At 44.1% G+C, this 27,035-nt stretch overlaps 1 protein-coding gene and 1 long non-coding RNA gene across 27 annotated transcripts in view; one reads left to right on the top strand and one right to left on the bottom strand.

Moving 5' to 3' along the window:
* LOC118399540 (SNF-related serine/threonine-protein kinase-like) overlaps positions 1 to 27,035 on the top strand; it is a 30,653-nt gene continuing 3,618 nt past the window's right edge. Inside the window, exons 1-5 of one of the 3 annotated variants that reach the window (XM_035795701.2) lie at positions 1 to 129; positions 10,820 to 11,155; positions 12,567 to 12,785; positions 12,973 to 13,219; positions 18,931 to 19,072. In XM_035795701.2, coding sequence (XP_035651594.1) covers positions 11,033 to 11,155; positions 12,567 to 12,785; positions 12,973 to 13,219; positions 18,931 to 19,072 — 731 coding nt within the window. In that variant the 5' untranslated portion in view covers positions 1 to 129; positions 10,820 to 11,032. Of the gene's footprint in view, positions 130 to 155; positions 340 to 8,415; positions 8,675 to 10,819; positions 11,156 to 12,566; positions 12,786 to 12,972; positions 13,220 to 18,930; positions 19,073 to 27,035 lie in introns of those variants that run through there. The other 2 variants (XM_035795700.2, XM_035795698.2) reach the window with 2 other exon arrangements.
* Positions 20,289 to 27,030, bottom strand: LOC127909892 (uncharacterized). 24 transcript variants are annotated; one of them, XR_008072862.1, is made up of 5 exons: positions 24,068 to 25,165; positions 23,776 to 23,824; positions 23,306 to 23,697; positions 22,674 to 23,114; positions 21,536 to 22,330 (listed from the first exon to the last, which is right to left on the bottom strand). It is a non-coding gene; the product is annotated as an uncharacterized LOC127909892 (long non-coding RNA). The 24 variants fall into 24 exon arrangements; XR_008072872.1 differs by adding an exon at positions 20,289 to 21,075 and having other exon boundaries at positions 22,184 to 22,330; positions 23,306 to 25,165; XR_008072874.1 differs by adding an exon at positions 25,175 to 27,030 and having other exon boundaries at positions 23,306 to 24,410.

The following is a 27,035-nucleotide window of genomic DNA, read 5'->3' on the forward strand; positions in this document are numbered from 1 at the left end:
ATTTAATTTACCCCAGGTGGACTCCAATCAAGTTGTTGAAACGTCTCAAAGATGATCAATGGAAACAGGATGCACCTGTGCTCAATTTCGAGTCTCATCGCCAATGGCCTGAATACATATGTAAATAAGGTATTTCTGTTTCTAATTTTGTGTATGTAGATTGCTGAGGATCTTTTATTTATTTAATCCATTTTAAAAATAAGTCTGTAATGTAACAAAATGTTATGGGGGAAAACCAAATCACTTTGGATGTATTGTTGCTGTTAAATTTACACTGACGTAGATGCCATCTACAAGTCAGCGCTGAGGCATTGACTGATCAAATCAAGCTCCTCGAAGGTATTTACTCCCATTAGATCACAGCAATATCATTCCGCCACAGCTTCCCATGTTAGACGTATTGTAAATAGTAATTCTGTGCCTGTTAGTTTTTGCACTCTCAAGGAACCCACTTAGCGCATCTATGCTATTAATAGTTTTATATCATCGTTTTGCTACATGTGCTCATAAGTATGGGTATAGTCATAGTAATCTTGTGCACATTTACCTGAACTCTACTATTAGCTCAACTTTTAATCCAACCAGGATGCCTATTGTGGCTAGCATATCCAGTTCTGTTGACTCTTCTGTCACCATGGATACTTGGGCTGTTTTCAAATCTCGCAGAGCGGTTGGATTGTAATATGTAAATATGCGAATAATGTCTAAACTGGAATTTCTGGATGTCTAGGTGCATGACACTAGCTGAGACGTTCTGGTTATCTCAGTGGCCTGGCTGAATAGTTTGATTATGGTTAAGGACGTTGCCATTGCTGACGATGTTAGACAAAAGCCCTGTTGCTTGCTTGCATTAGTGATACCAAATTGAAAAACTCAAATTTTTAAATGTCACCCCAGGAATTTCTTCATGATCTACATTATTCTGAGCTTTTTTTCTACTATATAACTCTATTCCAGACCGACCCTGTTTGGAAAATAAAAAATGTATCTTCCATTTTTACGTCTCTGACTGATAAACAGGTCCCTTTTCAAGTCAAAACCCGAACTAATTCACGGTTCACTCGGGTACTTTCAGACCTCTCGATAAGAAATCAAGCCTGGTTCAAGGCTAGACAAACAGTCTTGTTAGCTGATTGGCAGCTATTTAGGCAATTGAGAAATAAGTGCACCGCCTCGGTTAAACCGGCCATACCAAACTACTTCGCTGTGGCAGACTGTTATTGATCCCTCTAAATTCTGGAAAACCATTAATTCAATGAAGCGGGCTAATTCCCCTACCACCCCACCTAAGCAAGTAATTTGACTGAAAAGGTTAAGATTTGTGATTCTTTTTATCAGCATTTTTTTTCTTTTTATCTCAACTGGTTTTCTGTTTGAAATAAATGGTGGTCCTTCTGGTCTTGGCAACATACAGCCAGCCTCCAGTTGCCTCGATTAATTATCAGCCAACCTCACGTGAGGTTGGAATGGTAGTCAGGGTTTTTCTTTTTGGCAACTCACAAAAACAGAAGTTCTTACTGCCTTATTAGCTATTGACACGAAGAAGTCATTAGGGGCTGACAATTTGGACCCGTCTTTGCTTAAGTATGCAGTGCCCGTCATTGCTGCCTCAGTTACACACATGTTTTATTTAGTATGATGAAATATTCCAAAAGTGTGGAAAGCAGCTTTTGTGCTACCACTCCACACGGGCGAGGATAGTAGTGATCTCGATAATTATCAACATATTTCCAGGTCCGTCTTGCGAAAATACTAGAATCATTGGTCAACAAACAGCTACATTATTTTCTATCTGTAAATTATATTCTTAATGCTTAATCAATCTGGAATCAGACCTGGGGTAAAGTCATTTTCTCTGATGAATCCCCTTTCCGATTTTTTTGGGGCATCTGAAAAAAAGCTTGTCCGGAGAAGACAAGGTGAGCGCTACCATCAGTTCTGTGTCATGCCAACAGTAAAGCATCCTGGGACCATTCATGTGTGGGGTTGCTTCTCAGCCAAGGGAGTATGCTCACTAACTAACTAATTTTTCCTAAGACCACAGCCATGAATAAAGGATGGTACCAACACATCCTCCTGAGAGCAACTTATCCCAACCATCCAGGAACAGTTTGGTGACGAACAACACATTTTCCACAGCATGATGGAGCACCTTGTCATAAGGCAAAAGTGATAACTAAGTGGCTCGGGGAACATAACATCGATATTTTGGGTCCATGGCCAGGAAACTCCCCAGACCTTAATCCCATTGAGAACTTGTGGTCAATCGTCAAGAGGCTGGTGGACAAACAAAACCCCACAAATTCTGACAAACTCCAAGCATTGATTGTGCAAGAATGGGCTGCCATCAGTCAGGATGTGGCCCAGAAGTTAATTGACAGCATGCCAGGGTGGATTGCAGAGGTCTTGAAAAAGAAGGGTCAACACTGCAAATATTGACTCTTTGCATCAACTTCATGTAATTGTCAAAAAAGCCTTTGACACTTATGAAATACTTGTAATTCTATGGTAACAACGACCCTTTCCCATGTTTCCCCACAGACACACAGGGCGCATTGCGAGATGGTACTTGAAGGAGAAACTGAGTTGAATAATTTGCTACACTGTTTAGATTGTGCACATCATCTAAATGAAATATATACACTGTCATGACAATATAAATGGATGGATGTGTTCTAGACAAGTATGCCCATACCATATACTGGCTGAATTGTTGATCTGGAGGTAATGACATGTGATGGTGTGTTATCCTCTATTTGTAGTGACAAGAACCATGTAGTTATGACACGTTCCCTACACAACTTCCTAATTTTACAGATGGACCGTTTACAAGTTAAATCATGGAGAAAACTGTTTGGCTTTCACAAACAGGCTTTCACCAAATTGACAAGAATGTAATTATTTTTATTTCTGGAGGTGGATTATCCCTTTAAACTCGGAGTAAGACACTTTTGGATGCAGACAAACCAGGTTCAAAAACCCAGGTTCACAGTCAGGGCATTAACCTAACTAGCTTCAGGACTCTGCTGAATAAATGTCCCTGCCCCTACTTACTGATATCTCAGTGAAGTGTTGTAAATATTACATAACGGTCAGTTATTAGCCCTGCCAGGCCTGTTTTAGTTCACACTAACAGTCACAGGACACTAATAGGGCAGGAGGAGGGTCAGATGTGTGCTAGTTATTAGTCCAGCCAGATCTCCTGTTCATTGCCCTTTCTAGGACAGGTCATTTTTGGTTAAAAAAGGCAGAACAAAAATGTATTGATACAAAGTTAAGTCAGACCAACAGAGCACTCACATGGCTTGCAGAGAGACCTACTTCATGTAATTAAACAGATCTGACTCGTTAAGCACTGTAAGAGGTGAATAATTAGAAGGCTAATCAAGTGTTCTCTAGTCATGGCCCTGGAGAGGAACAGAAACAAGATGGCATTGACAGACATAGTCACCCTGTTCCTAGCAAACAGTGTGTATATATATATATATATATTTTAGTTTTGTTATTATTTTGTTGTTATTTCTTACATGATTTGTGTTTATTGCATTATTACCTACAGCTGAGATATTAAATATGCTGGTGAGTGACAGCCTTTCAAACAGAAATTAAACTTTCCTTTATTTGTACCCCCAAGGCACTTCCACTCATTACAGGGGCTGCTCCAAGAGGCCGTTGATGGAGAAGAGGAATACGGAGTGGGCTTTTAGTCCCCTTCCGGAGGCATGCATACAGTGCATTCAGAAAGTATTCAGACCTGTTGACTTTTTCCACATTTTGTTACAATACAGCCTTGTGCTAAATTCATTCATATGATCCATTCTGTGTGATTATTTAGTAAATAAATAATTAAATCTAATTTTGTATTGCTGATTCAAATTGTTAGCCAGGGTTCGTGAAGATATCTGAAAGTTGTAAATTCTTGGTTGAGACTAAATAAGGTGAGGATTAAATATTGACTGCTATTGATGTAAAAGATTATCAGGTCTTTAAGAGTTTAACTACACTTTTTCTAGTTAATTATCTACCTGATTAGCTTATTCAGGTAATATTAATTACAGAGAAATTATTTCATAGAATAGCATATCATATCACTTAATCCGGCATAGCCAAAGACACGACAACTGTTGTGTCATCAGCAAACTTAATGATGGTGTTGGAGTAGTGCCTGTCTGTGCAGTCATGAGTGAACAGGGAGTACAGGAGGGGATTGAGCACGTACCCCTGATGGGCCCCTGTGTTGAGGATCAGCGTGGGGGATGTGTTGTTACCTACCCTTACCACCTGGGGGTGGCCTGTCAGGAAGTCCAGGATCCAGTTACAGATGGAGGTGTTAAGCCCCTGGGTCCTTGGCTTAGTGATGAGCTTCGAGGGCAGTATGGTGTTAAATGCTAAGCTGTCGTCAAAGAATAGCTGTAGTCAAAGAATAACATTCTCACATAGGTGTTCCTTTTGTCCAGGTGTAAAAGGACAGTGTGGAGTACAATAGAGATTGCATAATCTGTGGCTCTGTTGTTGTGGTATGCAAATTGAAGTGGGTCTAGGGTTTCTGGGATAATGGTGTTGATGTGAGCCATGACCAGCCTTTCAAAGTATTTCTTGGCGACATGTGAGTGCTATGGGTCGGTAGTCTTTTAGGCAGGCTACCTTTGTGTTCTTGGGCACAGGGACTATGGTGGTCTGCTTGAAACATGTTGGTATTACAGACTCAGTCAGGGAGAGGTTGAAAATGTCAGTGGAGACACTTGCCAGTTGGTCAGCACATGCTCGGAGTACACGTCCTGGAAATCCGTCTGGCCCTGCGGCCTTGTGAATGTTGACCTGTTTAAAGGTCTTACTCACATCGGCTGCAGAGAGCGTGATAACACTCGTCTAGAACAGCTGATGCTCTCTTGCATGTTTTAGTGTTACTTGCCTCGAAGCGAGCATAGAAGTTATTTAGCTCGTCTGGTAGGCTCATGTCACTGGGCAGCTCTCGGCTGTGCTTCCCTTTGTAGTCTGTAATAGTTTGCAAGCCCTGCCACATCCAACGAACATCGGAGTCGGTGTAGTACGATTCGATCTTAGCCCTTTATTGACGCTTTGCCTGTTTTTTTGGTTCGTTGGGGGGCATAGGGGGATTTCTTATAAGCTTCCGGGTTGGAAGTCACGCTCCTTGAAAGCGTCAGCTCTACCCTTTAGCTCAGTGTGAATGTTGCCTGTAATCCATGGCTTCTGGTTGGGGTATGTACGTAAAGTCACTGTGAGGACGATGTCCTCAATGCACTTATTGATAAAGCCAGTGACTGATGTGGTGTACTCCTTTGTGCCATCTGAAGAATCCCGGAACAAATGCCAGTATGTGCTAGCAAAACAGTCCTGTAGTTATAGCATCTGCTTCATCTGACCACTTTTTTATAGACCGAGTCACTGGTGCTTCCTGCTTTACATTTTTGCCAAATGGAGGGCGAGGGAGAGCTTTGTATGCGTCTCTGTGTGTGCAGTAAAGGTGGTCTGGATTTTCCCCCTCTGGTTGCACATTTTAACATGCTGATAGTAATTAGGTTAAACTAATTTAGGTTTCCCTGCATTAAAGTCCCCGGCCACTAGGAGTACCACCTCTGGATTAGCGTTTTCCTGTTTGCTTATGGCGGTATACAGATCATTGAGTACGGTTTGGTGCCAACATCAGTCTGTGGAGGTATGTAGACAGCTATGAATAAAACGGATAACTCTCTCGGTAGATAGTGTGGTCTACAGCTTATCATGAGATACTCTACCTCTGGCGAGCAAAACCTTGAGACTTCCTTAGATATCGTGCAACAGCTGTTGTTTACATATATTGTTAGGCCCCCCTCCCCCTGTCTTACCAGAGGCTGTTGTTCTATCCTGCCAATAGAGTGTATAACCTGCCAGCTGTATGTTCTTAATGTTGTTGTTCTGCCATGACTCAGTAAAACATAGGATATTACAGTTTTTAATATCCCGTTGGTAGGATATACATGCTTTCAGTTTGTCCCATTTATTTTCCAGCGATTTAACGTTAGCTAGCAGGACGAAAGGCAGAGACAGATTAGCCACTCGTCGCCTGATCCTCACAAGGCACCCTGATCTTTATCCGCAAAATCTCAGTTTCCTTCTCCAGCGCATGACTGGGATCGGGGCCTGGTTATGTGTCTGTAGAATATCCCTCCCATCTGACTCTTTGAAGAAAAATCTTTGTCTAATTTGATGTGAGAAATCGCAGTTCTGATGTCCAGAAGCTCTTTTCGGTCATAAGAGGTGGTAGCAGCAACATTATGTACAAATCAAGTCACGAACATTGCAAAAACAAACAAAATAGCATGGTTGGTTAAGAACCGATAAGACGGCAGTCATCCCCTCCGGCGCCATCATGAGCAGGTACAGAATAAGGCTGTAACATAATGGCTGTGATAGGAAAAAAAACTGAGGATGGATCAACAACATTGTAGTTACTCCACATTACTAACCTAATTGACAGAGTGAAAAGAAGGAAGCCTCTACAGAAAGAAAATATATTCCAAAACATGCATCCTGTTTGCAAAAAAAAACTGATTCAGCCTGCTTTTCAGGGAGAGATGAATTCACCTTTCAGCAGGACAATAACCTAAAACACAAGGCCACAAATATACACTGTAGTAGCTCACCAAGAACTGAATGCTCCTGAGTGGCCGAGTTACAGTTTTGATTTAAATCTACATGAAAATCTGAATATGTTTGTATTTCCTTTATTTTATTTTTGGAATGTGTGTGCATTGTTTTGTATTGTTAGGTATTACTGCATTGTTGGAGCTAGGAACATAAGCATTTGGCTGCACCTGCGATAACATTTGCTAAATATGTGTACTCGACCAATCCAGAAAAAGTAATGTTATTACAACTGTATAAAGTTGTTGCAATAACACCTATTTTTCTCCAAAAGTCATTCATCTACATCTGTTATTATGTTGAGAATAGAACAGCAGAACGTGTGTGTGTGTGTGTGTGTGCACATGCACTTATGACGATCCTTGTGGGTCCTGGATTTCCTCAAAAGTCCCCATAAGGATAGTAAAACAAGGGAAATCTCCTTTGTGGGGACATTTCCCAGGTCTCCACAAGGACAAATCCGTTTTAGGGGTTAGGTTTAGGGTTACAATTAGGGGTAGGAGTTAGGGTTAGGGAAAATATGATTTTGAATGCATATCAATTTTAGGTCACCACAAGGATAGTAAAACATATACTGTGTGTGTGTGAGTCAAATCAAATTTTATTGGTCACACACATGGTTAGCAGATGTTATTGCGAGTGTAGCAAAATGTTTGTGCTTCTAGTTCTGCCAGTGCAGTAATATCTAACAAGTAATTTAACAATTCCACAACAACTACCTAATACACACAAATCTAAGTAAAGGGATGGAAATAAGAATATGTACATATAAATACATGGATGAGCAATGACCGAGCGGCTTAGGCAATATGCAATAGATGGTATAAAATACAGTATATACATATTGAATGAGTAAAGTAGCATTAATAAAGTGTTGAGTATGTAGGCAACAGCCTCTGTTAGTAATGGCTGTTTAACAGTCTGATGGCCTTGAGATTGAAAATGAGCTTCAGTCTCTCGGTCCTAGCTTTGATGACCTCACCTTCTGAATGATAGCGGGGTGAACAGGCAGTGGCTCGGGTGGTTGTTTCCTTGATGATCTTTTTGGCCTTCCTGTGACATGGGTGGTGTATGTGTCCTGGAGGGCAGGTAGTTTGCCCCCGGTGATACGTCGTGCAGACCACACCACCATCTGGAGAGCCCTGCGGTGGTGGGTGATGCAGTTGCCGTACCAGGCGGTGATACAGCCTAACAGGATGCTCTCAATTGTGCATCTGTAAACTTTTGTGAAGGTTTAAGGTGACAAGCCAAATTTCTTCAGCCTCCTGAGGTTCTTCTTCACCACACTGTCTGTGTGGGTGGACCACTTCAGTTTGTCTGTGATGTGTCCCCCGAGGAACTTTAAGTTTGTGTGTGTATGTGAGAGTGAGGAGAGCAGAACAAGGAGAGCCCAGTAAGACCAACCCTTAGATGAGGCTCCTCTGCTCTGCTATGTTGACTTTATCACCAAGGTTCCTCTGGCACAATGATGGCCAGGACTGGAATATTGGGAGTGGAGATGTTGAATGAATTACACTTCTTCCTCCCTGCTCTTTCACTCTACACATACTCACACTGCACCTGCATAAAGGCCTCTACAGTGTTTTGGGCTAGTAGTTTTCCATTTAGTGTTTATTTGCATTGATATGAGGGTGCTCGAGTTTTTATTCGATATGTCGTGTGTGTGTCAATTTAAAAACAGAAATACATCTGGTGTGGTTTATTTGTTGTTGATGTGTGCAGGTTTACGTACTTCTGACGTCAGAGATGACGAGTACCGATGCGCCCCAAAGCAGAGAGCGAGAGAACTGCTGCATCTATCAGATTCACACACGGAAGCTTTGAATTAGCCGCAGTTATTTTCAGTGCTCAATCTAACTAAATCTAGTGCTATTGACAAGGCTGAAGACTGATGTTATCGGAGCACATTGTACAGCCTAGTTGCCTAATCGACGGTCGTTCTTCGAGGCAGTCTGCATTGAATGACTTATAACGAATGAACGCAGCGGGAAGGTCAGAATTAGCCTACATTGCAACTCACCGCAGCGCGGTAAGTCAACTAAATACCGTAACCGTCCACACACAGGTAGCCTATAGGATCTTTATGTATTTGCTTTTAGTGGCGTCCTTATGTTTTGTATCTGCCAAACAAGCCCATCAGCCTATACTGTGTAGACTATTAAAATTATACTGTACCTTTATTTGTGTATCAACACTGCGCTTGCCTACCTCGCCAATGCCATTGAAAAGCCATGGCTTTGCGGGTTTCTTTGTCGGTAACAAATAGCATTCACCATATAGCTTTGACAGCCTGTCACATTTTGGATGGGGAAGAAAGGGTTGACACATGCGTTGTCCTGTGTTGACATGAACACTGTGCCATAAAGGTCCAGACCTCTTGGCAGAGTGACACACTCAGATAGCCTACAGGGAGGCCAGATATTTTGTCCCCAAAATATAGTCACTTATCTCAATTATTTAGTCTTCCAAAAATAGTAGCTAGGGTTCTGCAGTTGTTGTTTGTCAGCTTTGTAATGCCAGGCCAGGGTTGTTGATTTTTCTTTTGCCATATCCTACTTAAATAAGAAAAACAATAATGATTAAATATTAGTAATAAATCATTATTAATAATGCAGTTATTATACAGTGAACAAAACATATAAACGCAAAATGTAAAGTGTTGGTCCCATGTTTCATGAGCTGAAATAAAAGGTCCCAAAAATGTTCCACATAAAAAGCTTATTTCTCTCAAATGATGTGCACATGTTTATTTACATCCCTGTTAGTGAGCATTTATCATTTGCCAAGATAATCCATCCACTTGACAGGTGTGGCATATCAAGAAGCTGATTAAACAGCATGATCATTACACAGGTGCACCTTGTGCTGGGGACAATAAAAGGCAACTCTAAAATGTGCAGTTTTGTCACACAGCACAATGCCTCAGATGTCTCAAGTTTTGAGGGAGCATGCAATTGGCATGTTGACTGCAGGAATGTTCACCAAAGCTGTTGCCAAGATAATTTCATGTTAATTTCTCTACCATTAGCCGCATCGAACATCGTTTTAAAGAATTTGGCAGTACGTCCAACCGTCCTCAGAACTGCAGACCAATGTGTATGGCGTCGTGTGGGTGAGCGGTTTGCTGATGTCAACGTTGTGAACAGAGTGCCCCATGGTGATTGTGGAGTTATGGTCTGAGCAGGCAAGATACAGACAACGAACACAATAGCATTTTATCGATAGCGATTTGAATGCACAGGGATATCCTGATGAGATCCTGAGGCCCATTGTCGTGCCATTCATCTGCCTCCATCACTTCATGTTTCAGCAAGATAATGCATGGCCCCATGTTAGAAGGATCTGTACACAAGTCCTGGAAGCTGAAGATGTCCCAGTTCTTCCATGGCCTGTATACTCACCAGACATGTCACCCATTAAGCATGTTTCGGATCCTCTGGATCAGTTTAATTGACTGATTTCTTTACATGAAGTGTAACTCTGTAAAATCTTTGAAATTGTTGCATGTTTCATTTATATTTCTGTTCAGTATATATTTGCTGACATTGTGGAGAGTGGTTGAAGTGTCTATTGGAAATGTAGACCCTGACCCTTCATAGTACAGTGTGTCACAGTTGTGCGTACAGGGTAATCAATACACACTACTGGAACAGTTATACAACACCCTGCCTGCCCTACTGCTTGCCTGCCTGTCTGGTTGGAATGTGTCCTCACATTGAAGTAGCCTTGCCCTACCCAGGGCAGGGTTAGGGTTCATACCAGTAGTCTGAAATGTCCTTTCTTCCCTTGCCAAGTTCATCTGAACTGATCTGAGAATGTGAATGCAAAAAGGTGGATACGTGCACGGACACACCTGAATAGTCACCTTTTTAGGAATGTTCTTGGGAGCAGTTCGGTCATGTCTCTGTGGTTCTTGGCACCAGAGCAGGAATTCCTGTAAGGGGAACATTTCGCCTATCTGGAAGAAGTATTGTATAATCAGACATATGCGTGTGTGTGCCTAAACCTTCTCTATGGTGGTTGGAATGGTTCCTATGTGTGTGCCTAAACCTTCTCTATGGTGGTTGGAATGGTTCCTATGTGTGTGAAAATGATCAACTCTCTTTCTCCCCTGTCTTCCCACCCCCTTCCTCCCTCTCTCCCCCTCAACCCGCACTTTCTTTCGCTCTCACAGGGCTGGAACGCAGACTGCACCATGGGTTCCAGTTCACTAGCAGAAGATTGATCTAAGATCAGAATCTAAAGCCAAATTCATCATACGGCGGTAGAGGTCTCCCGTAGGCACAGATCCAGGATCAGTTCACCGTCCCAACTATCCAGACTCTAAAATGCAAAACTGATCTTATATCAGCATATAGGGCCAACTTCATCCCAATCCCCAGCATCCATGGCAGGGTTCAAGAGGGGTCACGATGGGAAGATCGCCGGGCTCTACGACCTGGACAAGACGTTGGGACGAGGACACTTTGCCGTGGTCAAACTAGCACGCCACGTCTTCACGGGAGAAAAGGTAGCTTGTCTGTCTGCCTGGTCTTTTCAAATCAAATCAAATTTGATTTGTCACATACACATGGTTAGCAGATGTTAATGCGAGTGTAGCGAAATGCTTGTGCTTCTAGTTCTGACAACGCAGTAATAACCAACGAGTAATCTAACCTAACAATTCCACAACTACTACCTTATACACACAATTGTAAAGGGATAAAGAATATGTACATAAAGATATATGAATGAGTGATTGTACAGAACGGCATAGGCAAGATGCAGCAGATGGTATAGAGTACAGTATATACATATGAGTAATGTAGGGTATATAAACATAAAGTGGCATAGTTTAAAGTGGCTAGTGATACATGTATTACATAAAGATGGCAAGATGCAGTAGATGCAGCAAGATGCAGCGGTTTAAATGAGTACAGTATATACGTATACATATGAGATGAGTAATGTAGGGTATGTAAACATTATATAAAGTGGCATTGTTTAACGTGGCTAGTGATACATTTTTACATCGATTTCCATCAATTCCATTATTAAAGTGGCTGGAGTTGAGTCAGTATGTTGGCAGCAGCCACTCAATGTTAGTGGTGGCTGTTTAACAGTCTGATGGCCTTGAGATAGAAGCTGTTTTTCAGTCTCTCGGTCCCAGCTTTGATGCACCTGTACTGACCTCGCCTTCTGGATGATAGCAGGGTGAACAGTCAGTGGCTCGGGTGGTTGTTGTCCTTGATGATCTTTATGGACTTCCTGTGACATCGGGTGGTGTAGGTGTCCTGGAGGGCAGGTAGTTTGCCCCCGGTGATGCGTTGTGCAGACCTCACTACCCTCTGGAGAGCCTTACGGTTGTGGGCGGAGCAGTTGCCGTACCAGGCGGTGATACAGCCCGCCAGGATGCTCTCAATTGTGCATCTGTAGAAGTTTGTGAGTGCTTTTGGTGACAAGCCGAATTTCTTCAGCCTCCTGAGGTTGAAGAGGCGCTGCTGCGCTTTCTTCACAATGCTGTCTGTGTGAGTGGACCAATTAAGTTTGTCTGTGATGTGTACGCTGAGGAACTTAACTTACTACCCTCTCCACTACTGTCCCGTCGATGTGGATAGGGGGTGCTCCCTCTGCTGTTTCCTGAAGTCCACAATCATCTCCTTTGTTTTGTTGACGTTGAGTGTGAGGTTATTTTCCTGACTGGGAAGATACTGCATTTCTGGTCCAGAGGGAATACTACTGGTTCTAAATGTTTCTACTGGCAGTAAATTGATTGATTAATGTAAAGTAATTGATTGGCTAGCAATCCTGTAATTATTATTCCATATCAAGGTGACACTTAAGTTCAGACTGGACCTTGTAGCCAGTGGCTATATGTCCTAGGAGAAGGATGATGATTCTGATGAAGAACATGATAATAATAATCATTATTTCCACTCCAGGTAGCCGTGAAGGTGATCGATAAGTCCAGACTGGACCCAGTAGCCAGAGCTCACCTGTTCCAGGAGGTCAGGTGTATGAAGCTGGTGCAACACCCCAACGTGGTGCGTCTGTATGAGGTCATCGACACGCAGACCAAGCTCTACCTAATCCTGGAGCTGGGTGATGGAGGGGACATGTACGACTGCATCATGAAGCACGACGGAGGACTCACAGAGGAGGTGTGTGGTGGGTGGGGGAGTGTGTTGGTTTGGAGGGGTGTGTGTGTGTGTAAAAAGGACCAGACCCCTTGTGTGTGTGTGTGTAATGAAAAAGGACTACAGCAGCATTGTAAACACCCTACCTATAAAAACATAATATCATGATCATCATCACTAAAGCTGAAGATGTCTTAACTCCTCCCTCCAGGTGGCGAAGCGTTACTTTGCCCAGATCGTTCATGCCATCTCCTACTGCCACCAGCTCCACGTGGTGCACCGTGACCTGAAGCCAGAGAACGTGGTGTTTTTTGAGAAGCAGGGCCTGGTCAAGCTCACTGATTTTGGCTTCAGCAACAAGTTCCAACCAGGGGAGAACCTGGCCACCTCCTGTGGCTCTCTGGCCTACTCTGCTCCAGAGATACTGCTGGGAGATGAATATGACGCACCCGCTGTGGGTGAGTGTCTGTTGGGAGAACTGTGTTTGTGTAGGGGGGAGGGAAGGAGGGTGTGTGTGTGTGTAGGAGTGTGTCTGTATTTGTATATATGAAGGGACTGATTTCAGACGGGCTTGTTGTGATTTATCAACAGTGGCAGGTTGTTATTGCAGTCTTTACTTCAGAAAGATTTGAGACATACTGCCTTTTCTGTGTGGTGCTGTGATTTCTCTGTCTTTCTCTCCATCTCTCTCGCACTCTCTTTCTCGCTCGATTTCTGTCTTGCTTTGTGTGTGCGTGTGTGTGTGTGTGTTAAACTCCAGAATCCATAGTCCAGCGTGTGTTCTTCCCAGTGGGAAAAGTGCATACAGTCCTCTATCTGTCCCAGGTGAACTGCTAGATCCTCTAACAGACCAGGCTAATAATGACCCTTACATGCAGTTGGCTTTTGGGTCAATTCCATTTCAAAGTCAATACAGTTAGGAAGTATACTGAAATTCCAAGACATTTTTTTTTCTAATTGAAAATGTGGAATTGGGATTTCTGTTTACTTCCTGTATTGACTGAATTGGTCCCGATAGAATGGACCCCAACCTTGCTTGGCAGACAAACTGGGACACTTTCACAACTATCAGACTACTAACAACAGAGGTGTTGCAGAGGGTAGTGCCTTAGCTGGTTATAGTATTAATAAATTAATATTAATATCACTTTATTGGGGCGGCAGGTAGCCTAGTGGTTAGAGCATTGGGCCAGTAACCGAAAGGTGACCGAAAGCTGAACCGAAAGCTGATAAGGTAAAAATCTGTCTTTCTGCCCCTGAACAAATCAAATCAAATCTTATTTGTCACATACACATGGTTAGCAGATGTTAATGCGAGTGTAGCGAAATGCTTGTGCTTCTAATTCCGACAATGCAGTAATAACCAACAAGTAATTTAACTAACAATTCCAAAACTACTGTTTTATACACACAAGTGTAGGGGGATAAAGAATATGTACATAAAGATATATGAATGAGTGATGGTACAGAGCGGCATAGGCAAGATACAGTAGATGGTATCGAGTACAGTATATACATATGAGATGAGTATGTAAACAAAGTGGCATAGTTAGTGGCTAGTGATACATGTATTACATAAGGATGCAGTAGATGATATAGAGTACAGTATATACGTATACATATGAGATGAATAATGTAGGGTATGTAAACATTATATTAGGTAGCATTGTTTAAAGTGGCTAGTGATATATTTTACATTTCCCATCAATTCCCATTATTAACGTGGGTGGAGTTGAGTCAGTGTGTTGGCAGCAGCCACTCAATGTTAGTGATGGCTGTTTAACAGTCTGATGGCCTTGAGATAGAAGCTGTTTTTCAGTCTCTCGGTCCCCGCTTGGAGTGGGTCTAAGGTGTCAAGTAGGGTGGAGGTGATATGGTCCTTGACTAGTCTCTCAAAGCACTTCATGATAACGGAAGTGAGTGCTACGGGGCGGTAGTCGTTTAGCTCAGTTACCTTAGCTTTCTTGGGAACAGGAACAATGGTGGCCCTCTTGAAGCATGTGGGAACAGCAGACTGGGATAGGGATCGATTGAATATGTCCGTAAACACACCAGCCAGCTGGTCTGCGCATGCTCTGAGGGAGCGGGTGGGGATGTCGTCTGAGCCTGCAGCCTTGCGAGGGTTAACACGTTTAAATGTTTTACTCACCTCGGCTGTGAAGGAGAGGCCGCATGTTTTGGTTGCAGGCCGTGTCAGTGGCACTGTATTGTCCTCAAAGCGTGCAAAAAAGTTATTTAGTCTGCCTGGGAGCAAGACATCCTGGTCCGTGACGGGGCTGGTTTTCTTTTTGTTATCCGTGATTGACTGTAGACCCTGCCACATACCTCTTGTGTCTGAGCCGTTGAATTGAGATTCTACTTTGTCTCTATACTGACGCTTAGCTTGTTTGATTGCCTTGCGGAGGAAATAGCTACACTGTTTGTATTCGGTCATGTTTCCGGTCACCTTGCCCTGATTTAAAAGCAGTGGTTCGCGCTTTCAGTTTCACGCGAATGCTGCCATCCACGGTTTCTGGTTTGGGAATGTTTTAATCGTTGCTATGGGAATGACATCTTCAATGCACGTTCTAATGAACTCGCACACCGAATCAGCGTATTCGTCAATGTTGTTGTCTGACGCAATACGAAACATATCCCAGTCCACGTGATGGAAGCAGTCTTGGAGTGTGGAATCAGATTGGTCGGACCAGCGTTGGACAGACCTCAGCGTGGGAGCTTCCTGTTTTAGTTTCTGTCTGTAGGCAAGGATCAACAAAATGGAGTCGTGGTCAGCTTTTCCGAAAGGAGGGCGGGGCAGGGCCTTATATGCGTCGCGGAAGTTAGAATAGCAATGATCCAAGGTTTTGCCAGCCCTGGTTGCGCAATCGATATGCTGATACAATTTAGGGAGTCTTGTTTTCAGATTAGCCTTGTTAAAATCCCCAGCTACAATGAATGCAGCCTCAGGATGGATGTGTGGATTCCAGTTTGCAAAGAGTCAAATAAAGTTCGTTCAGAGCCATCGATGTGTCTGCTTGGGGGGGAATATAGATAATAGATAGTAGATAGATAGATAATGTAGATAATGGTAGATAATGCGGTCGACATTTGATTGTGAGGAATTCTAAATCAGGTGAACAGAAGGACTTGAGTTCCTGTATATTATTGTGGCCACACCACGTCTCGTTAGCCATTAGGCATACGCCCCCGCCCCTCTTCTTACCAGAAAGATGTTTGTTTCTGTCGGCGCGAGGCGTGGAGAAACCAGCTGGCTGCACCAGCAAGGGTAGCATTCCAGAGGGACATCAGAGACTGTAACGTTCTCCAGTGAGCCATGTTTCCGTGAAGCAAAGAACGTTACAGTCTCTGATGTCCCTCTGGAATGCTACCCTTGCTCGGATTTCATCAACCTTGTTGTCAAGAGACTGGACATTGGCGAGAAGTATACTGGGGAGTAGTGCACGATGTGCCCGTCTCTGGAGTCTGACCAGAAGACCGCTTTGTTCCCCTCTTTTACGAAGTCGCCTTACGAAGGCGACCCATTCCGTTGTCCTGGGTGAAAGGCAGGATCCGCTTCACGAAAGTCATATTCTTGGTCGTACTGATGGTGAGTTGACGCTGCTCTTATATTCAGTAGTTCTTCTCGACTGTATGTAATGAAACCTAAGATGACCTGGGGTACTAATGTAAGAAATAACACGTAAAAATACAAAACACTGCATAGTTTAATAGGAACGCGAAGCGAGGCGGCCATCTCTGTCGGCGCCGGAAGTAGACGGAAGTAGATGGTTGGCAGTTAACCCACTGTTCCCCGGTAGGCCATCATTGTAAAATAAGAATTTGTTCTTAACTGACTTAGTTAAATAAAAAAATGTATTGGTCAACACAAGGTCCAACCTAAATTTTACTTTAGCTTTCAACCCAACCCCTTTGAAAGACACATGCAGAGGTTGGAACCCAAATTATTTTCCAATTGTTTTGTTCTGAACAGAACCATTATTTTTTTTGTTCCGTTCCGCTGTTCCGACCAGCAAAATAAAGTTCTGAACCGGTTCAAACCCAAAAACAAGTAACAATTTATTGTAATGGCTGTTGGAAGGAGAGGACCAAGGTGCAGCGTGGTATGTGTCCATATTTATTTAATGAACACTAAAATAACAAAGGAAACGACCGAAACAGTTCTGGCTGGAGCGGGCAAGCTATTTACATGCATTGGACAGACAAGTGTAGGGCACGAAATTCAACTGGAACTTTGTGGGTGGGGAGGGAGAGGGTGGAAAAGCAAGGTTGGCTTGAAGCGCTGAGCCTCTTGTTGTTTTGACACTTAAGTTCAGACTGGACCTTGTAGCCAGAGGCTATTATCTGAATTATTATCTGAATTAGGCCCACAAAATTATACCTACGGAGGAGCGGCTTCTATGAAAGAACTTTGAATGTTTTTGAACTTCAAAGAGTTTGCATAGCTAACGTTGGAACAGAGCTGGCTAACTATGCTTTTTAAAATAACGATTCTGTTCCGGAACAGTATAGATCACTTTCGTTCTAGGATCTGAACCAGTTCCAACCCCTGATACATATACAGGTTTTGGAGAGAGGTGCGCCAGACTTTCCCCGTCGGACCCGGGATTTAAACTGCCAACCCTCTGGTTGCTCGCACGCCTCTCTAACTTCTAGGCAACTATCTGGTCTATATCTCACTCTATCTATTATCTTCTGAATGGAGAAGAGGGAGATAACAACTCCCAAATCAAATATCAATACACAATGAAATTGGTTTCTACACCATTAATGTGTTTCTCCTAGCACCTCTGGTGTAACAGCACCTCTGGTGTAACAGCACCTCTGGTGTAACGACACCTCACAGAGGGACTAAGTGATGGATATAAAATGAAAAAGAAAGAGGGAAAACAAGAGGGGGAGGGGAGAGACTGAAAGGGGAAGAAAGAGAGCGAGAGAGACAAAGGGAATCAGTATTCATCCCCTGCACCCAGAGGCCAAGGCTTCAGACCCAGAAAGAAAGAAAGAAATAAAGAGAAAAAGAAAGAGAGGGAGCATTTCACATTTTTCTGACTGAGTGGAGACGCAGGGCCAGTTTCTGTCTTGCTCTCTATTTTATCCTTCTCTTTTGTGCTGAGCAGATGATCCGATTTGTGTTTGTAGTTGCTGACGCCTCTGGTTATGTGTGTGTGCTGTTGATATCACTCAGCAATGCGGTGATTGCTGAATGTAGCCCATCTGGCAGAGGTTGAGGGATGTCTAAGGAAATGGTAGGGGCACTGATTGTTATGGGGAGAGGGTTGTATCTTAACACCAGGCCTGTAATAGAGGATGCAGAGGGTGTTACATCACATAGCTGTCTCACTGATAGCAGTTCTAAAGCTAATAAGAGAGACACTGTGACAAGCTCTCTTTTAAATATGTATCCAAGAAACTGTCAGCCAGATGGTTTATAAATAAAGTTATCCAGAGGCTGTCAGCCCACGGGTTTATAAATAAAGTTATCCAGGATTTTTTTTGCCCTATGACAAGGTAATGAGGGACTGGGGGCACGGTTGCTAGAATACCTGGTGACGTGAAAACAGGCGATAGCAATGTTTTGTTGTCCTCTCTTACTGCAGTGTGTGTGTAGATAGTTGTTCTGTTAATGGTTGTTCTGAATAAGAGAACTGTTTCATGTACTGTAACATGACATGTGTTAGAGACATTGAAGGATGAACATAAACCCACTTTGTGTGTGTGCCTGCATGTGTGTTGGTTCTTATGTGTGTGGGCGTGTATCCATGCATGAGCGTAACGTTAATGTGTGTGTCTCTGTGTGTGTGTGGTCAGGCAGATGCCCTAGGCCAGTGTGTGTATTTATGGAAGTGTCCTGGTCAGATGATTCATGCTTCTTCTGAGTAGGAGCAGGTTGTTCTTATGTAGGTCAGTGGAAAAAACATACAATACCATGCATCTCTTTCTTAGTCTTTATGTATTTCTCCCTCAATCTTTTTTCCCTCTTTCTCTGTCTGTCTTTCTTACTCTCACTCGTCCTTTCTCTCTCTCTAACTGTTTCTCTGTTTCACAAGTGAAATGTAGCTGTAGCTATACACCTTTCTCCAGGTATATGAAGGACCAATAAGAGGGGCTAACCTCTCTCTCTCTGTCTCTCTCTCTCTGTCTGTCTCTCTGTCTGTCTCTGTCTCTGTAGATATCTGGAGTCTGGGGGTGATTCTGTTCATGTTGGTGTGTGGCCATCCACCCTTTCAGGAGGCCAACGACAGTGAGACCCTCACCATGATCATGGACTGTAAATATACAGTAGCATCACACATCTCCTCAGCCTGCAGAGAGTGAGTCACACACATGCACGTACAGACACACTCCATTTGAAAGTACTCTGTAGCTGCTGCATATTTCATGCCCATAGATGTGTGAAGAGCGAGAGTGGAGAGCAAAGGGGATGAGAGGAGAGAGGGAATGTGGAGAGCAGAGGGGATGAGAGGAGAGAGGGAACGTGGAGAGCAGAGGGGATGAGAGGAGAGGGGGAACGTGGAGAGCAGAGGGGATGAGATGAGAGCGGGAACGTGGAGAGCAGAGGGGATGAGAGGAGAGGGGGAACGTGGAGAGCAGAGGGATGAGAGGAGAGGGGGAACGTGAAGAGCAGAGGGGATGAGAGGGAACGTGAAGAGCAGAGGGGATGAGAGGAGGGAGGGAACGTGGAGAGCAGAGGGGATGAGAGGAGAGAGGGAACGTGGAGAGCAGAGGGGATGAGAGGAGAGAGGGAACGTGGAGAGCAGAGGGGATGAGAGGAGAGGGGGAACGTGGGGAGCAGAGGGGATGAGAGGAGAGGGGGAACGTGGAGAGCAGAGGGGATGAGAGGAGAGAGGGAACGTGGAGAGCAGAGGGGATGAGAGGAGAGAGGGAACGTGAAGAGCAGAGGGGATGAGAGGAGAGGGGGAACGTGGGGAGCAGAGGAGAGGGGGAACGTGGAGAGCAGAGGGGATGAGAGGAGAGAGGGAACGTGGAGAGCAGAGGGGATGAGAGGAGAGAGGAACGTGGAGAGAGAGGGGATGAGAGGAGAGGGGGAACGTGGAGAGAGAGGGGATGAGAGGAGAGAGGGAACGTGGAGAGCAGAGGGGATGAGAGGAGAGAGGGAACGTGGAGAGCAGAGGGATGAGAGGAGAGGGGGAACGTGGAGAGCAGAGGGGATGAGAGGAGAGAGGGAACGTGGAGAGCAGAGGGGATGAGAGGAGAGGGGGAACGTGGAGAGCAGAGGGGATGAGAGGAGAGGGGGAACGTGGAGAGCAGAGGGGATGAGAGGAGAGGGGGAACGTGGAGAGCAGAGGGGATGAGAGGAGAGGGGGAACGTGGAGAGCAGAGGGGATGAGAGGAGAGGGGGAACGTGGAGAGCAGAGGGGATGAGAGGAGAGGGGGAACGTGGAGAGCAGAGGGGATGAGAGGAGAGAGGGAACGTGGAGAGCAGAGGGGATGAGAGGAGAGAGGGAACGTGGAGAGAGAGGGGATGAGAGGAGAGAGGGAACGTGGAGAGCAGAGGGGATGAGAGGAGAGAGGGAACGTGGAGAGCAGAGGGGATGAGAGGAGAGGGGGAACGTGGAGAGCAGAGGGGATGAGAGGAGAGAGGGAACGTGGAGAGAGGGGCATAGTATAAAAAGACAGTATCTCTCCTCTCCCTCTGCAGTAGTACCCCAGCCCCAGTTCCAGCCCCAGTCCCAGCCCCATTCCAGCCCCAATGCTGTGTTAAGTTGAGTGTATCTCAGATGTTTCCATTAAAACATCAGGCTAATCTATTTTTAACATTGTTCTGCTGCTGCTGTATTGAACAACAGCTTTCTGCAGTGTGTGTGTGTGTGTGTGTGTTCAGATGGCTTCTGACTAGGCTTGTCCTCATTATACATATCACACCATCGCCAGGCTAGCCCTGTCAGGGGTAGTCACATCCGAGATGCAAAGCCGCTATTTATTAAAGTAGAACTGACAACTTTTTAGCAACATGAAACCTTACTCAAATCTGTTCATATATATCCCCACAAAGAATGTCGGCTTTTTTTATATATGCTTTCGGATAATCGAGAACTTGAAAATGACCATATCTAAGTGTTCATAAGTTCATGTTTGGGAATGATGTGTGCATATATACTAAGGCATTTGTGAAAATTAGATAGCAATATAGCGTGGGAAAGCAGCCGTGCGTTTGGACAATTAAGACTGCAATAAATAAAACTTAATAAAAACATCTGTCTTGTCCACGACTGGAGTCTACGCAGACCGGTGCGCCATAGCCAATCAGAGCTACATTAGGCCTATATGCAAATAAGCCATTTGGCACTCTAGCCTGCCATAATTCACTTTGAACTGGACTGTGTGTTTACAGGCAGTAGGACCTGCCATAATTCACTTTGAACTGGACTGTGTGTTTACAGGCAGTAGGACCTGCCATAATTCACTTTGAACTGGACTGTGTGTTTACAGGCGGTAGGACCTGCCATCATTCACTTTGAACTGGACTGTGTGTTTACAGGCAGTAGGACCTGCCATCATTCACTTTGAACTGGACTGTGTGTTTACAGGCAGTAGGACCTGCCATCATTCACTTTGAACTGGACTGTGTGTTTACAGTCAGTAGGACCTGCCATCATTCACTTTGAACTGGACTGTGTGTTTACAGGCAGTAGGACCTGCCATCATTCACTTTGAACTGGACTGTGTGTTTACAGGCAGTAGGACCTGCCATCATTCACTTTGAACTGGACTGTGTGTTTACAGGCAGTAGGACCTGCCATCATTCACTTTGAACTGGACTGTTTGTTTACAGGCAGTAGGACCTGCCATCATTCACTTTGAACTGGACTGTGTGTTTCCAGGCAGTAGGACCTGCCATCATTCACTTTGAACTGGACTGTGTGTTTACAGGCAGTAGGACCTGCCATCATTCACTTTGAACTGGACTGTGTGTTTACAGGCAGTAGGACCTGCCATCATTCACTTTGAACTGGACTGTGTGTTTACAGGCAGTAGGACCTGCCATCATTCACTTTGAACTGGACTGTGTGTTTACAGGCAGTAGGACCTGCCATCATTCACTTTGAACTGGACTGTGTGTTTACAGGCAGTAGGACCTGCCATCATTCACTTTGAACTGGACTGTGTGTTTACAGGCAGTAGGACCTGCCATCATTCACTTTGAACTGGACTGTGTGTTTACAGGCAGTAGGACCTGCCATCATTCACTTTGAACTGGACTGTGTGTTTACAGGCAGTAGGACCTGCCATCATTCACTTTGAACTGGACTGTGTGTTTACAGGCAGTAGGACCTGCCATCATTCACTATGAACTGGACTGTGTGTTTTACAGGCAGTAGGGCCTGTCATCATTCACTATGAACTGGACTGTGTGTTTACAGGCACTATGAACTGGACTGTGTGTTTACAGGCAGTAGGACCTGCCATCATTCACTTTGAACTGGACTGTGTGTTTACAGGCAGTAGGGCCTGTCATCATTCACTATGAACTGGACTGTGTGTTTACAGGCAGTAGGACCTGCCATCATTCACTATGAACTGGACTGTGTGTTTACAGGCAGTAGGACCTGCCATCATTCACTATGAACTGGACTGTGTGTTTACAGGCAGTAGGACCTGCCATCATTCACTTTGAACTGGACTGTGTGTTTACAGGCAGTAGGACCTGCCATCATTCACTTTGAACTGGACTGTGTGTTTACAGTCAGTAGGACCTGCCATCATTCACTTTGAACTGGACTGTGTGTTTACAGGCAGTAGGACCTGCCATCATTCACTTTGAACTGGACTGTGTGTTTACAGGCAGTAGGACCTGCCATCATTCACTTTGAACTGGACTGTGTGTTTACAGGCAGTAGGACCTGCCATCATCCACTTTGAACTGGACTGTGTGTTTACAGGCAGTAGGACCTGCCATCATTCACTTTGAACTGGACTGTGTGTTTACAGGCAGTAGGACCTGCCATCATTCACTTTGAACTGGACTGTGTGTTTACAGGCAGTAGGACCTGCCATCATTCACTTTGAACTGGACTGTGTGTTTACAGGCAGTAGGACCTGCCATCATTCACTTTGAACTGGACTGTGTGTTTACAGGCAGTAGGACCTGCCATCATTCACTTTGAACTGGACTGTGTGTTTACAGGCAGTAGGACCTGCCATCATTCACTTTGAACTGGACTGTGTGTTTACAGGCAGTAGGACCTGCCATCATTCACTTTGAACTGGACTGTGTGTTTACAGGCAGTAGGACCTGCCATCATTCACTTTGAACTGGACTGTGTGTTTACAGGCAGTAGGACCTGCCATCATTCACTATGAACTGGACTGTGTGTTTACAGGCAGTAGGGCCTGTCATCATTCTCTATGAACTGGACTGTGTGTTTACAGGCACTATGAACTGGCTGTGTGTTTACTGGACTGTGTGTTTACAGGCAGTAGGACCTGCCATCATTCACTTTGAACTGGACTGTGTGTTTACAGGCAGTAGGGCCTGTCATCATTCACTATGAACTGGACTGTGTGTTTACAGGCAGTAGGACCTGCCATCATTCACTATGAACTGGACTGTGTGTTTACAGGCAGTAGGACCTGCCATCATTCACTTTGAACTGGACTGTGTGTTTACAGGCAGTAGGACCTGCCATCATTCACTTTGAACTGGACTGTGTGTTTACAGGCAGTAGGACCTGCCATCATTCACTTTGAACTGGACTGTGTGTTTACAGGCAGTAGGACCTGCCATCATTCACTTTGAACTGGACTGTGTGTTTACAGGCAGTAGGACCTGCCATCATTCACTTTGAACTGGACTGTGTGTTTACAGGCAGTAGGACCTGCCATCATTCACTTTGAACTGGACTGTGTGTTTACAGGCAGTAGGACCTGCCATCATTCACTATGAACTGGACTGTGTGTTTACAGGCAGTAGGGCCTGTCATCATTCACTATGAACTGGACTGTGTGTTTACAGGCACTATGAACTGGACTGTGTGTTTACAGGCAGTAGGACCTGCCATCATTCACTATGAACTGGACTGTGTGTTTACAGGCAGTAGGACCTGCCATCATTCACTTTGAACTGGACTGTGTGTTTACAGGCAGTAGGACCTGCCATCATTCACTTTGAACTGGACTGTGTGTTTACAGGCAGTAGGACCTGCCATCATTCACTTTGAACTGGACTGTGTGTTTACAGGCAGTAGTACCTGCCATCATTCACTTTGAACTGGACTGTGTTTACAGGCAGTAGGGCCTACCATCATTCACTTTGAACTGGACTGTGTGTTTACAGGCAGTAGGACCTGCCGTCATTCACTTTGAACTGGACTGTGTGTTTACAGGCAGTAGGACCTGCCATCATTCACTTTGAACTGGACTGTGTGTTTACAGGCAGTAGGACCTGCCATCATTCACTTTGAACTGGACTGTGTGTTTACAGGCAGTAGGACCTGCCATCATTCACTTTGAACTGGACTGTGTGTTTACAGGCAGTAGGACCTGCCATCATTCACTTTGAACTGGACTGTGTGTTTACAGGCAGTAGGACCTGCCATCATTCACTTTGAACTGGACTGTGTGTTTACAGGCAGTAGGACCTGCCATCATTCACTTTGAACTGGACTGTGTGTTTACAGGCAGTAGGACCTGCCATCATTCACTTTGAACTGGACTGTGTGTTTACAGGCAGTAGGAACTGCCATCATTCACTATGAACTGGACTGTGTGTTTACAGGCAGTAGGGCCTGTCATCATTCACTATGAACTGGACTGTGTGTTTACAGGCACTATGAACTGGACTGTGTGTTTACAGGCAGTAGGACCTGCCATCATTCACTTTGAACTGGACTGTGTGTTTACAGGCAGTAGGGCCTGTCATCATTCACTATGAACTGGACTGTGTGTTTACAGGCAGTAGGACCTGCCATCATTCACTATGAACTGGACTGTGTGTTTACAGGCAGTAGGACCTGCCATCATTCACTTTGAACTGGACTGTGTGTTTACAGGCAGTAGGACCTGCCATCATTCACTTTGAACTGGACTGTGTGTTTACAGGCAGTAGGACCTGCCATCATTCACTTTGAACTGGACTGTGTGTTTACAGGCAGTAGTACCTGCCATCATTCACTTTGAACTGGACTGTGTGTTTACAGGCAGTAGGGCCTACCATCATTCACTTTGAACTGGACTGTGTGTTTACAGGCAGTAGGACCTGCCGTCATTCACTTTGAACTGGACTGTGTGTTTACAGGCAGTAGGACCTGCCATCATTCACTTTGAACTGGACTGTGTGTTTACAGGCAGTAGGGCCTGTCATCATTCACTATGAACTGGACTGTGTGTTTACAGGCAGTAGGGCCTGTCATCATTCACTATGAACTGGACTGTGTGTTTACAGGCAGTAGGACCTGCCATCATTCACTTTGAACTGGACTGTGTGTTTACAGGCAGTAGCAACAGCGTGACTTTAGATCATTAGAACACATTCACCAAAAGCCAGAAAATACACCTGAATGGATTTCTGCAATTATGTAAATAACACAGGAGTCCTACTACATTTGGGATCTTCAGTCCTATTCGATCAAACAACCATGAAAAGGTAGGCTCTCTCCCCCTCTGTTACCTATGCACATCAACAACACCAAGATCAACAACTAATACTAGCCAGAGTAAGATGATCTAACGAGGGAACATTAGATAAACCCCCTCAAACTGCTTCAACTAGTTGTCTGTCAAAATTGCACTGATAAACGATGGGGAATAGTAGCCTGCTCGTCCTTCTGCAGTTTGCAGACAACTGAATGGGAACTTGCCTGCCCGCCCATCCATTTGATCCATGCCAAATACATTTGATTGACAAATAAGAGATATGCTAACTGTGGATAATAGTTGTTCAAGTTCAGCATAGCAAGCTATCAAAACGATTCACATTTCATGCTAGCTAACCTGCATCTCTAGCTGTAGCTACCAAAAAACAATATGAGGGGAAAAAGTCGGTCACTCACCCACTCTCCAATGACATGACATTCTCCCAGCAGCTAGCTACCTAGCTAATGTTAGGCTCCATGTTTTTAGGTTGCTAAATAAATAGCTACATAAATAGATACACTATCCCAGGGGTGTCAAACTCACTCAGTACACCTATGTACATATGATGCTGTATATAGCATTTTAACATATTAAAACAAATCATGTTTGTTCAGCCTTTGCTGCTATGCTTGCAGATGTGCATAATATGGTGCGACCCTAATAAAAAAAAGTATTTAACTCCAAATAACAAAAACGAAGCAATAGGTTGTTGTAACGTTCAAACTTAAAACATGTTTTCATTTTTTCTGCACGGCATGGATCACCGTTGCGGTTGAATGCTCCATTGCTGTGTGGTGCTCTCAACGTGTGTCGTCGTTGAGTAGCCAGCCTAGACTACTGCTCAAATGTTTCTAGAATAGACCTACATGTTTGTCCTTTGGATGGTGTTTTTTTTGCAGGTTTTGTTATTTGGTTATTCATTGTCGAGCTTTAAAAACCAAAGCCAGACTGCAATATTTTAATAGTCTAGCTAGGAATGTGACATGTGTCTGTTCACTTTCCCTCAACTGCACACTGTAAACTGGACACACGAAAGCAGCGCAATTGAAGTTGAATTCACCGATGTAAGCGCTTGTGTTTGACACGTGCACTAGCTTATTAGCCACGTTATGATTAACTTGTGATCGTTGCCCTTGATCTTTTGATTGTATTGATGTTCCCAGCCTTAGTTACATTTGTCCGTTTTAGTCCAAAATATGAAGTCATTGAAACTGAAACAGTGCATCTGAATGGGTGGAAGCAGCAAACAATGTAAAAGGCCATCTGTGATTTACAACCTGACTGCAATATTTTTTGGACTACCAAGAAATGGATTGGTGAATTATATTATTCATGCATTGAACTGCATCAATCTATTCTGCCAACAATGCCTTACCATACTTCAATAATTTTTGGGGGGTCAAATAGAACCTATTTTTAAAACCTCTTATAAAGTTGGTTTTGAAGAATAAACTGGGAATTTTATATTTTTTACTGATTTTATGATTGTCTGTTTCGTTTCATATCTGCAAAGTAATTAAAACGCTGCCAGTTCCACTTTAAGCCTTGTATTAAGATTTGATTTAACCTCTATAGTTACTATGGTAACCGAAATGTAATAATGAAATTACCATAATTAATTAACTGCACCTTTATCTCCCTCACTCCTCTCTATCTTTCCATCTCTCCTTCTCTCTCTCC

The sequence above is a fragment of the Oncorhynchus keta genome, chromosome 20, assembly GCF_023373465.1.
Source record: "Oncorhynchus keta strain PuntledgeMale-10-30-2019 chromosome 20, Oket_V2, whole genome shotgun sequence".
Lineage (NCBI taxonomy): Eukaryota > Metazoa > Chordata > Actinopteri > Salmoniformes > Salmonidae > Oncorhynchus > Oncorhynchus keta.